Genomic DNA, 13,473 nt, shown 5'->3' with positions numbered 1-13,473 from the left:
AAACACACAGGTCCCCTGGCCCTACCCTTGGAAAGGCTAAGTGAGGATGGAACCTCGTAATCTGTATTTTTAACAAATTCCCCAGGGGATTCACTTGTGTAGCTGGGTTTGGAACCACAGACTCGGATGAATTTTTAGGTTCCCTCCAAGATAAAAATCATTTATTTCATGATCTCTGACAAATGGTATTCAGCTATTTGGTTAGACTTCTCTTTCCTTGGATAGACAGTTAGCTTGATATATACTTTTTATATTGGACAAAATTCTGTCAATAGTTCCCATTGACTGAGTCCAACCAGAGGCCAAAAGCGAGGGTGATGATTTGGGTCAGCCTCCATGCAGCAAGGAGAAGGGTGCCCAGGGAACCTGGGGGGATAAATGGAGGGTGCACAACACCCTCAGCCCTTCTCTGAATAGCCCACCGAAGCTCCCTACAGCTCTCCTTTAGACTAGATGTCTGCAACGATTAACACATTTTTTTTCTCACATGATGAAATAAAGTAATATTTTCCATTCCACTAAATACCCACTGTTTCTCTTTTCAAGTTTCTTAGTAAAATTTATATTTTAACCCCAAATTGTCTGCATAAACTTGTAGGGATAGTGTCATTCTCTATGCCACAGATCAAGATTGAGAGAGGATTTGTTTGAGCCTAGTCGCGTAGTGCCCTGGTGGCCTTTCCTCCCTCTTCAGAGGGTGCCTTCTTGAAGGATGGAGTAACGGTTGATGTAAACCCCTTCTATTTCCCCAAACAGAAACTTCCTTCTGACTCTCCTGTGGACCGAGCCTCCCTGGTGTACTTGGGCCCAGAGAAGTCTTCCATCTCCTCACCCAGGCTCTTCACTTCTTTGCCTGGCAACAGCCACATTAACTCAGAGAATTTATCTGATTGGCTGAATAACAGCAGGCATCTCCTCCATCCTAGAATCTGTTTTCTTCCTCTTCACCTCCTCCTTGTTGCTTTACCCCTGACAGCGACTGAGACTTATTTTGTCAAAGCATCAGAAGGCAATGGTCCTCAGTGAGGGGCTGGTCCTGGGACTCCACACCCTGATGGCGTTCCTGAGCCCGCAGGAAGCTGGGGCCATCAAGGGTGAGTGCTGGGAGTGACTGGGTAAAAAGAGGAGATTTAAGGTGTTGGCTTATGCGAGAGACAGCACTGAGCATAAACTGTTCCTTTCCCTCTTTGATTTATGGGCAACTTCCTTTACCAAGAGATCCCTAATCCCTCTCGTCTGTTCTGGACCTAAAATACAGGTGCAGCTCAGTCCAGCCGCGTCAGTGTCCTGCTCAGGCCTTTTCAGGTTTAGGCGCCTCCCCAGTTCCTTCCTCCTTTCTGAGACCCAAAGCCCCATCCTTCTGCCCCCCGGCACCCTGATTTCTGACTTGGGGTGTGCCCATTCAAGTCCGGTTCTACTGCGGCATTCATCACCAAGTCACTATTCCCCGTTTACCCGTCTCATCCTGCTCTAGGAGCGAGCTCCTTGTGTGTGGGGCCCACAGCTGGTTCATCTGTATTTCCTTGGGACCTGGCATTGTGCCGGCCCACGGTAGTTCCTCCACAACTATTGAACAACTTCCTAGAATTCTAAAGGTATCTTACCAATTAAAACTTAACCCCCAATTTTCAGAAAACTGAGCTTTATTTATAGGAAGAGACATGCGCGACCATAATGCTCTAAGATGGAAGAGATGGGACATAAACCTTGAATTTCTAATCCCTATTCCAGTGCTCTCAGCAATGTCTTGGGCTGCCTTTTTCTATGACTTTGGTCTCTGTATCACAAATCTTATTGCTGCCAGCCATCGCCTATTTTCCCTCGCACCTACCCACATTGCCTCTCTGTGCCCAAAGCTCCATCTGATGTGCCTGTCTCTAATTATTTTCTCATCACCCCACCCCACACACCCTCATCTCACACACAGGACCTGAGAGCACAGTTAGAGCAAACGGCCATAGCCACAGTTTAATCCTGGGAATCCCAAGCATGATATTAGGCAGCCTCATCTCTTCCCAACCTGGTATGCCAGGTCGCACCTGTGTATTAGTGCTGGTCAGTGTGTTGGGCATCTGCTTGTTTCCCTCTGTTCTCTCCTCTCCACCCCTCATCAGCCTTTTTACTCTCCAAGGATCAGCTCAGGTCAGAACAGGATTCTGCCCTCTTAGGACCCAGCATGGGGCACAGGCTCAGAGACTCAAAATTGCATGTGTCATGGAAGAGACTGATACATTTTCTTCTCTCTCCTTGACCCTGAACTCATCCAACCAGCTGACCACATGGGCTCCTATGGACCAGCCTTCTACCAGTCCTATGATGCCTCGGGTCAGTTCACGCATGAGTTTGATGGGGAACAGCTGTTCTCCGTGGAGTTGAAGAAGAGGGAGGCCGTGTGGCGTCTGCCTGAGTTTGGCGACTTGACCCGCTTTGACCCACAGAATGGGCTGGCCAGCATTGCGATGATCAAAGCCCATCTGGACATCTTGGTGGAACGCTCCAACCACACCAGAGCCACTAACGGTACCTGGCCCTTCCTCTGACCCTCCTCTCCTCCTTCAGTCAGGGGAGGCCCAGAGAAGCCTTCCCCACCTCTCTATCTGCTCTGCACACCATTCTTAGAATTTGTGGCTTTGGTGCTCAACCCCTTTCTTTCCCAGGAGGCTCTAGACCTTTCCAGACTCCTTAGCATCCCCTTTCTTTTTGAGGAAAGACCCCTCCCACCTGGACTCCTCCTCAGGGACCTGTCAGATGCAGGAGCCCTTGGTGCCGCACTGCACTCCTCAGTCTCTTCTCCCTCTGTCCCCCTGCCGCTGCCTAGTCATTACCATCCCAGAAGTTAACTGCATGCAGACGGCTAAATAGGAGAAAATATCCCTCAGTCTCAGACCTAACAAGGCCCAGCTGCAGGGATGATCTTTTGGGATTCAGGGCCTCATTTCTCCTAGTGCCTCCAAGGGTGACTGTACTACCCAAGTCTCGAGTGAAGCTGGGCCAACCCAATGTCCTCATCTGCATCGTGGACAACATCTTCCCCCCTGTGATCAATATCACCTGGCTACGCAATGGTCAAACAATCACCGAGGGGGTGGCTCAGTCCAGCTTCTATTCCCGGCCTGATCATTTGTTCCGCAAGTTCCACTACCTGACCTTCGTGCCCTCAGCAGACGACTTCTACGACTGCCAGGTGGAGCACTGGGGCCTGGACGAGCCGCTCCTCAGGCACTGGGGTATGGAGCCCTCTCCCCAGCCCACTCTTCTCAGTCCTGTGTTTTCTTTACTCTAGAATCCTTTGCTTTACCCCCTGAATTTCCTTTCTCTTCCAGAGCCGCAGGTGCCTACGCTGCCAGACACTACAGACACCCTGGTCTGTGCCCTGGGCCTGGCCACTGGACTGATGGGCTTCCTTGTGGGCATCGTCCTCATCATCACAAGCACATGCCTGCACGGCATCCCCAGGTGCAGAGGCCCCGGGGTCTAGGGGAGAAAAGTGATGTCCCTGAAAAGGATGAGAATCAGAAATTCCGTGGGGAGATATTGGCAGGGAAGGGTGATATAGCCAAGGAGTGGACAGGGAATGGAAGAGCAGAGGTGAAAGGGTGAGGTTTTGGGGAGGTGGCAGTCAGAGATAGAATCCCAGAATTATGAGCTTGAATAACCTTGGTCACGTGGTTTTTGCTCCTTTAGGTAATGGCCCTTCTGAGAGAAACAAATTGTGGGAGACATCCTACGGATTCCTGGCAAGTTTCTGGCAGCCCCTGCATGCTCGGTGCCACAATCTCCTCAGTACATCCCCACTGTGCTGACTTTGAATGGGTCTCCTTTTTGGTCCCAGTACTCATGTCAGGACTTGTGAGGCACCAACTAGCACTAGCAACACTTCCCACCCCCAACACACACACACACACACACACACACGTGCACGCACACTTTCTTGCTATACCCAAAGCTCTGGCTAGCAGCAGTAAATTTTCTAGTGGTGTTTGCACTGTATCCTTTTTATCATTTCTTGGCCAGTTCTCTCAGGGTGTGAGGGATGCTGGGACTTGGAAGAGGGGATTCTGGTTGATGACCCTTAAGCATGACCACCTCATACTGGAGATTGGCAGTTATCCTCAGGCTCTTCTATGTCTTGCTCCATTTGACTCATCAATTCAGGGCCCAATTACTTGTGAATGGGCTATTACACAAGGACTTCAAGAAATTTGCTTCCTGAATTCAGATTTTCCCTGAAAGGGATGCAGAGTAACCTGTTCATTGCGACTCCTTACAACAAATAGCAGTACTGAGGGCAATGGAAAAGGTTCATGAGTATTCCACTCCTGTTTATATTTACTCTGTAATGAAGGGGCCATTGGTGTCTAGCTATAACCTACAATGTTTTCTTCTTTTTCTACATTCCCTAGAGTCCTATGCATGACAAAGAGTGGTCTGAGGCTTGGATAAGATGGCTAGCTCTTCAACCTGGGATCAATCGTATCTGTTAGGAGGGTAGGAGAGTATATCTGCAAGGCATCTGGTAAGAGAGGTGGTCTAAGAGAGATCCACTTGAATGCTCTCTAAATATGTGGCATGGAAGATTTTGATTTACTGTGAACAAAATTTAAAATCCACACAAAGAGATAAGTAACCATACAAACTAGTTTATGTCAAGTATGAAATTAGTATTATACATTAAGTGTTTTTCAAACCTGAAGGAACATAGAAGAATCACTTGGGAGCCTTTTAAAAAGTACAGACTTCACCCAGATCTATTGAATTAGAATCTCAGGGATGGGAGGAGTGGGGACAGGGAGTTTGTAACTTTTTGGTAAGTTCTAGATGATGCCGATGCAGCTATCCTGGGCCGAGGCTGTGGTCTGGTAACTGGGATCCACTGACAGTCTAGTCCTATCGGCGGTCATTGGAAGAGGTAGTCCCTGTGGTCTGAGGTGGTCCAGGATGGCTTTCTGGAGAACCTGGGTCTTTTAGAGCATACAAGTTCAGCAAGATACAAGTAAGTAGGAGCAAGATGGAGTTTGAATTGTGAGCATTTGCTCTTGGAAAAGAAAGAGACCAAGATATTATGAAGACTCTGTAGATTTCCTAAGAGAGAATAAGTTGGTAAAAATCAAGACTCTGATGGAAGTGGAGGGGCTCCTTCTAGTCAAGGTTTTTGTTTGCCGGTAACAGAAACCCCCTTAGAATGATCATAGCCAAAAGGAGAATATGTTTACAATAAAGATATAGAAGTGGTGCCCAGAACCCAAGCATGCATTTTAGCCAGGCTTCACAGGAAACAGAACTCAGAACTGAAAAGCCAGCAGAACCTAGAGAGCTCCTCTTGCTCTCTCTGTGCTGTTTGGTCTGTGTTCTTTAGATTTCTCTGCATGCTAGATATATCAGCCATATTTCTCTCTGTGTGTGGACTGTCCTTTTCAGCTAACATGCCCACTCTACAGCTCTTGAGGGTTGTTTTTTTTTTTTTAAATCAGCTCAGCTCTAGCCACACACAGAGACTATGTCTCCCAGTCACAATTTAAATTCTTAGAAAAATAAATGACTGGGGCAGGTGTCCATCCCAGTCCAATGTATTGGGACCAGGAGGACAAGATCCTAAGGTACAAACATGGCTGTCGAGCACCCACCTCTAATGTGAAGAGTCAGGTCGTTCTCAAAGAAGAATGGATTGGTTCTCAGAAGACACCACAAGATATGTCTTGTCTGCAATGTGCCCTGATCTCTGCTGATCTTTTGCTTAAAAGTGAACTTGATGCATCCTTGGAAAGGCATTTCTCTGATCTCTGTTCTAATGTTTTATAAAGTCATTAAATTGTTTTTTTTTTTTTTTTGACCAGAAGTGTACTTTTTTTTTTTCAATATTCACATAGTATCCAGAAGTCAGTGGAACTGCTGGGAACATTTCCAAATCTTTTAGACTTACGTATCTGATGTCACACTCACATTTTCCCCTCTCTAGTCTCAGAGTAAGTAGTCTCCCATTAAAAAAAATTGTCCTCCTTCATTCTTGATCTAACTCCCTTCTTTTAAAATCGCTCTTCAATAGTCACTTATTCTTCTGTATTTTCTTTTTTTCCTTATTTTATTTAATTTTTATTTCTATTTATTTTTTTATTAAGTTTATTGGGGTAACATTGGTTAATACAATTATATAATTTTCAAGTGTACATTGTAATTTGACATCTGTATATTCTATTGTGTGTTCACCACCCAAAGTCCGGTTTCCTTCAGCTGCCATATATTCGATCCCCTTTACCCACTTCACCCTCCCCCTACACCCTATATTTTTGGCCCGTTTTACCCTATCTACCTCCCCCCTCCTCCCCCATCTCTATCCTCTAATAACCACTAGTCTATAGTCCATGTTCATGAGTCTCTGTTTATTTGTCCTGTTCTCGTCTGTATTTTCAAACTCTCCCTCTTTGCACAGTTCCCCTGCTACCGATAATAAAACATGTCATCTCTCCCATGTAATGAGAACATCAAATCCTTTCTCTGTTTTGTACCCAACCTCCCTCCCCCAAGAGCTCCTCCTATCACGTTCTCTGAAAGACTGTTTTGCACGGGCTGCCCCCAGACCTCCTCTTCCTATCTTTTAGTTTTTAACAAAGTTATGTTCTATACGTAGTTTGAAGAGTCAAATACTTTGACAAGATTTGCTGAAAAATCATTCCAGTCTTGGTCCCCCTCTCCTACCATTTCTTCACCCTAGAGGGATAACTTTCAACTGTTTTAAACTGATTCCATTGGTATTGACCTTCCTCCCATCTCTAAGTAACATGTTTGTGTTGCTATATCATGGTTTTTCAGCTTTAGACTTTATCTCTATTTACCGCTATGGAAGAGGAGGATTTAGATTTTTTTTTTTTAATCCTCACACTACACACATGCTCCCTTCTCCTATCCCCTTCCTTTAATCGAGTTATATTGGTATTTTGGCTAGGCTGGTGTTCAGTGTTCATATTATTATGATCATGGAAAGGTTATTCACTGTCAACCATAGAGTAAACCATGCTTGCTTTTCCTTTCCTTCACAACTTTTTGTTTTCCCAAGAGTTAATAATCATTGTGTTTTCTCCTTGTTTGGTTTCATGTGTGCCTATCATTAATGAATTACAAATGTATTAATACGAAATTCATTCTCACAATACATTCTCAGAGGCACCAGGTCTTCTGTCAATGTTATTGTCAGGTAAAACTGCTTCGATAGGCACTAGTTGATCCCAGTGACACAGTTGTCATCAGCATCCTTGTCAGGATTTGCCTGTCCTCTGTGTCAGACCTTCTGTTTCTCACATTCAATAATGACCCTTTTGTAGTCTCCTGCCTTATTTTAGAGAGGCACATCCTCTTTTAGCTTCCTGAGGAAGAGTGCTTATGTGGTAAACTTTATACGCTTTGCATGTCGGAAAATGTATTTGTTCTACTCTTACACTTGAATGATCACTTGATTGGAAATAAAATTCAAGGTTGGGAATAATTTCTAACAGAATTTTTAAGATCTTTCTTGATATTCTCTTAGCTTCCAGTGTTACTATTGAGAAGCCAGAAATATTCAGAGTCCTGAACTTGTATAGGATCTGCTGTTTTTTTTTTTTTTTCCTCTCTCTGGATGCTTGTAGGATATTTTCTTTTTCCCTTCCTCCAGCTTTAAATTCCTATGTGTGTTTCATTACCTAAAGGGTAAAGATCCTTCTCACACTGCCCCTAATCTACCATTTTAACCTTATTCCTATAGCTCCCCCCCAAAAATTAATGTTTAAGTCACACAAAACTCAATCTGTGTTTACCCTCTCTGCCTTCGCAATACTATTCTCGGTGCTGAAACTGCCAAAACTTTACTTGTCCTTCCCCAGGTCCAGATTAAATGTCACTTCTTCTGTGAAGCCTTTCCAATCTGAGCCTCTACTATTTTGCCCATTCTTCCACTGGGATATACCACATCCTGCCATGTGTTAGAGTTAACTGTGTACGTGTCTTCCTTTATCACTCCTCTAGGGCAAGGAAGGTCCACGTCTTACATTTCTAACACCTATACTATTGTCTGGAACCCACTACACATTAAAACAGTTGTAGAATTCTGCTTAATTTGATACTATTTGCTTCAAATTCATCTGTTCCCACTGTTCTGCAACTGGTTTTAATAGGATTGGCTACTGTTTACTGAACACAAACAATGTGCCAGGCCTTGTAGTAAGTGCTTTTCATGTATACTGGGTTTGAATCTTGGTTCACAAAATCAAGAAAACAGTGTACAAAGAGCAAAAAGTAGTAAGTTTCTTTAAATAGTCATAAATTGGACTTAAAATCTACCCCCTATCACCATGAGGCTGGTGGTAAATTCACCCTCACACATTACTGGGGCTTCCCTCTTTCACGATTGCTCAAAGGCCCTGACATAGGGCTGAGGCATTGGAAAGCCCCTTCCATCTTCCTGCATCTTTCCAGATGGGTGCCCCTAGGATGCTTGGGTCTTAACCTGCATGGTCCTTTCAGAGTGGCAGCTCTGCTGCTTCTATACCTGGGGCAAGGGAATCTTTGATAAGGAGTAATCCCCACTGATGTGTACAGGACTGCAAAAACACACCATACAGCAACCTTCCCTTTTTCCCCTAGGGCTTACCCACATGCTTTGGATGCTGCAAGGGAACAGGGCTCTCTTAGGGCCCACAGACCACTGTGCCCTAGGGAGAGTCTTGCCTTACTGACTCTCAAAGGGATTCCCCTCTCTTTCCCTAGTATAACATCTGGGGCACCTGGCATAATGTCAAGAGTGCTTCAAGTTTTGGGAAACTCAAAGCTAGAAGAGGAAGGGTCTTGGAGTACAGAGAGAGAAAAAGGAAAAGCATTAATCTGCTACCATGTATTATTTCATTTCTTTCTTGCAACCAACCTGCAAGGTAATTGTAATCATACTCATTTCACAGAGAAGGAAACTGGGGTTCAAATTCCATAACTTGTGCAAGGTCGGACAGCTAGAAGGTGGCTGGGAAGCTCTGTACAATGTTAGAGCTTGAATTCTTTTCACTGCACCATCACTGCTCAGAAGCAAATGGAAGGTAGCCTGTGAAACATGAAGTAGAATGAGCAGGGTCAAACATCAGCATTACTAGGAAATATATAGAAGGATGTTTTAGCCCTCTTTGGAAATTAATGTCTGTTGAGGATTCTTATTGACATCAAGAAATGGGGTAAAGCTGAAGAATGACCAGTTTTGGAAAATACTAAAGAGATTTTACTTTTCCCACTTGCGTCATTAGTGTTGCTCCCCTCGTTCAGACTTTCTTTCTGCCTTAGAATATACTCTGCGTTTCTTCCTGGCTAAGGCTCTTACCAGCCCTGAACATCTCTCTGACCTTGTTTCCCTCTACTCTGACTTCTTTCATTAAGCCACAGTCACACTACCTTTCCTTGCAATCTTCCTTCCCAAGATCTTAACATCTATCTCTAACTTTTCATCCATGTATAACTCAGGTGGCAGATATTCAGGACGGTTTCTCTGATCAGCTTCAGTAAGTAAACTACCTATCTCCGGTCCCTCTCTTTTCACATTACCCTGTTTATCTTTATAGACTGATGCTTCTCCTTGAATGGGGCCCCTCCTCTCAGGCCTCCTTTACTCCTTTAACCTTCTGGAAAGCCTTCTGAGGAAGTGACTACGCCTTTAGAGGAGCAGAGTCACTTCCTCTCTTCTCTCCCAACCGCATCCTCACACGTTGCCACTAACGGTGATCTGGCTCCATCAGTGGTTTGACTCTTCCTTGTGTAGAGGCTCCAAATCTGAGCAAACCTGAGTTTCCCAACAAGACAGTTCCCCAGCATTTCCGGCCCCTGGAAACTTTCTGCCGCCTCCTCCTGAGACGTGGTTGGATTCCCAGTTGCCTTTCATCCTTTCCTTCAGGCCTTCAGTCTATTGCTCTGCTCCAGGTACAAGTTCTTACCATAACACCTGGAACATGGTAGTTACTCAATAAATGTTAAAATAACTGACTGACGAGAGAGTAAAATGTCGTCCATTCAGCTCTCACATTCCTTAATGACATGCCTAAATACAGAAAAATACATTTTAAAAATTTCTGCAGTTATTAATACTTTCGCTTTTATTATTATTGCCTTTCATTTATTGAGCACTTTCAATGTGCCAAGTGGTAGTCTAAGCACCTTACATTTGTCAAATTTACTAGTCTGCACACTCACTATGAGGCATACCTCGTGTTTTCTAAATTGTTACATGAAACTGAAGTGTTCTGAAGAATGTTAATAACTTAATTAAAAACAATCAATATAAGTAATATTTTTCTTTTTCTTCTCAAATATATTTTAATATGTATAAGGAAATTCCAAACATATGTATATCATCATTAAATAATTATCTTCCTTTTAAGACTGATGTGCCATCTTTTGTAATAGCAAAAGATTGGAAACATATCCAGTAGGAGTGGAATAGTTGAAAAGGCCGTGGCACATCCATACAATCGAGTAACATAAAGCTAATAGAAAGAATGAGGAAGATCTCTTTGAATTGATGTGGAGGGGTCTCTAGAATGTAGTGGAAAATGCAAGATACAAAGGAATATATATAGTATGAGCTACTTTTGTGATAAGAAAGAGAGGAGACATATATTTACAAAAAGCTACACTGGAAAGGCAAACCAGAGATTGACAACAATGAGAAGAAATGAGAAGAGAGTTGAGGAAATGGACTGGAGGCAACAGTGAATACTGACTTTTGAAACATATAAATGATTTACAGTTTTTATAAAAATTAAATAAAAATCCTAAAATTTTAAACAAATGGAAACAAGGGAACCGCATGGAGAAAATAATTATTTTAGCTAATATTAGAAGATAACTGTATATTCTTAGTAGAATATATTCTAAGACAAAAATAACTACCAAAAAAGTCAAATGTCTTCAGGAGTTTTAATAGTCATAGTTAATAGTAGTATTGTATATTATTTTGAAACTATATTATGTATATTATAGGATAAAGCAAATCAGTAATTACTAATGTAATGTAATTAGGAGCCAAGATCTTCAGTATATAAAAAAAAAAGAAAAAAGAAGCTGGATTAAACAAATGCCAGTTTTAACTAATGATATGTGTATATATATATTCTTAATTGACATATCTAAAATTGACATATCCAAATGCCGATTTTAACCAATTACACACATATGCGCGCGCACACACACACAATCTCCTAACTCTAGAAAATGAAAGAACCTGATAGCAATTATATCTCAGTAGCAATAAGCATCTCTAGTACACAGACCGTGGTTTCTAAATACCACTATCCAATAAAAGAAAATGGAGCTTCTTAGAGAAGTGACCAATCTCAGGTCTGGGTTAGGGAAAATACAAGGCAAACTTGTTTTAGAAAACAAGGAAGTGTTCAAAGACTAATAGTGTCATGTCAAAAGAAAAGAGCAGCCAGCTTGAATAGGGTTCTCATCGGCCAAATCTGGGACAATTCGAGTTTAAGAAAAATGACCATAATCGACTTAAACACACTGAACATATAAAAACCTATGAGTCCCTAATAATAATCAAATAAAGAAAAAACAATCAACACTGACAAAACTTTACTGTCACCACTGACTGTGATATTAGAATTCTTAACACAGAAAATTGGTACTTAAAAGAAAACAAACATATATCCAGACGTTTCAGAAGGAACTATAGTTCCATTGATGAGAAAAGTACTTTAGATGGCTGCCAGTTAATAAATGTAGACAAGATAATAGAATTATAAAATCAGCATTTTGCATCTTAATATGATCATTGATTCGGGGAAGGAATTATTAAATATTAAATATTAAAACATTAGGAGAACAGATGATGGGGAACCATAGAGCCACATCATGCCAAAGCCTCATGCCCATAGATTGTTTGCTATTGACAACAGAGAAAATACCTTTACAGAAGAGAGAGACCTGGCTGTCGCCACCTCAATTCAGTGATCAATTCGGCCTCATCAATAATGGGACAACAAGATAGTGATCATATGCTTCTTGAGGAGATGAAAAGTGACGTACATGGCATCGCCTATCTTTAATCTGAATCTAATCGAGCCTTTGGTTCAAAGTCCTACTTTATATAAAATACATTAGATAGAGGAATATGTCAAATAAAACCATGAAGAAACATCATACAAATTTAGAATGTGAGATATTCTATAAGACACTTGGCCTGGCTCTTCAAAAAGGCAGTATAAGAATTGGCAGGGTGGAGAGAGATTAGAAGAGACTTAAGAGACAATACAATCGAATTTAGTGGACGATCTTTGGTAATATCTTTGGAGGAAAAAAAAGTATAGAGACATTTTTGGGACAAATAGAAAAATTTAAATATGGGTTGGGTAATCAATGATATTAAGAAATTATTTTTAGTTTTGTTCAGTATGACTGTGGTACTATGGTTATGTAGCAAGACATCTTTACGCTAAAGCATTTTGAAATGAAATACCATGAGTTCTTTTTTTGAAATGAATTCAGATATGCACATTTATGCAGTTGAAACACATATGGCAAAATCTTGACAGTGTTGAATTTATATTATGGGTACTCAATTATTCTTTGTACTTTTTCCAGCTTTTCTTCTGTATGTTTAGAATTTTCATAGTGTGTGTGTGTGTGTGTGTGTGTGTGTGTGTGTGTGTGTGTGAAGCTATGTCATACTTGAGAATAAATGAGAGATCACTGGAATCCTGAACCCATGAACTGATTGATGTATGCCACTTATCAAATAATTGAATTACTTCTCTGTAATAGATATTTTATAATTTAAATATGAGTAATTTAAATATTTTGTTCTTTCATTTTAATTAAAATAAAATAAACATGATGCAATGCTTTTTAAGATTTTGCTCCATTACATGGTTATTAAATACAGACATAAAATTTGACCATTTTTTCCAGCAACTTTTTCAGTCTCATTTTATCCTGGAGTCCTACAATTGCTTCATTGATATCTTATCCTTTGAAAAAACTGTTCTGGAGTCAAAAGTTACTATAAAACCATCTATCATTATCCCATAAATACCAAGAATAAGTTTAATGGTAAAAATGTTAAGATGGTAATTATGTACATTTCTCCATGTTTAAGATTTTATTGTCAACTCCAATGAGAAAGCAGACAAAATTATTTTTAAAAATATTTTAAAAAGGAGAAGATATACAGTTTCTAAAATCTTACAAACATAAAGTCTTTGTGATGTTTATACCTTTGTCATCCTTTTTTTTCTTTCTTTTTTTGTCCTTCTGGGATTATACAAGCCCAGAAATCGCCCTCCGCCCTTTCTTCTAATGAACCTGTTCACTTGTTCACAGCCTTATTTCCTTCACCATAACCTCCTACGGCTTGGTTTCCACAGGCCTTGTCTTTCATATAGGTCCTAGTCTCTAAGCTGAACCTGAAGGGATGGTTAGGAGGGATGGTAGGTATAATAGTCACCATTAAGACATTATTCAGTC

General features: G+C 41.5%; 1 protein-coding gene across 1 annotated transcript; it reads left to right on the top strand.

The window, feature by feature from the left end:
- The first annotated feature begins 940 nt into the window (after positions 1-940).
- On the top strand, positions 941-6,034 carry LOC107511990 (HLA class II histocompatibility antigen, DO alpha chain). Its single transcript, XM_016147031.2, has 5 exons — positions 941-1,094; positions 2,272-2,520; positions 2,946-3,227; positions 3,324-3,456; positions 3,685-6,034. Exons 1-5 carry the CDS (start codon positions 1,013-1,015, stop codon positions 3,686-3,688), a joined length of 750 nt encoding a protein of 249 aa, XP_016002517.1. The 5' UTR covers positions 941-1,012; the 3' UTR covers positions 3,689-6,034.
- Positions 6,035-13,473: the final 7,439 nt, after the last annotated feature.

The sequence above is a fragment of the Rousettus aegyptiacus genome, unplaced genomic scaffold, assembly GCF_014176215.1.
Source record: "Rousettus aegyptiacus isolate mRouAeg1 unplaced genomic scaffold, mRouAeg1.p scaffold_m13_p_1, whole genome shotgun sequence".
Taxonomy (NCBI): Eukaryota; Metazoa; Chordata; class Mammalia; order Chiroptera; family Pteropodidae; genus Rousettus; species Rousettus aegyptiacus.
Note: the sequence above shows the minus strand (reverse complement) of the source record. Positions and strands in the feature narration are given on the sequence as shown.

Excerpts from the sequence above, each read along its gene's own strand:
- LOC107511990 (XM_016147031.2), top strand. The coding sequence starts at position 1,013 with ATGGTCCTCAGTGAGGGGCTGGTCCTGGGACTCCACACCCTGATGGCG. Across the intron at positions 1,095-2,271 it reads GGAAGCTGGGGCCATCAAGG|CTGACCACATGGGCTCCTAT; the intron begins GTGAGTGCTGGG and ends TCATCCAACCAG. Across the intron at positions 3,228-3,323 it reads GCCGCTCCTCAGGCACTGGG|AGCCGCAGGTGCCTACGCTG; the intron begins GTATGGAGCCCT and ends TTTCTCTTCCAG.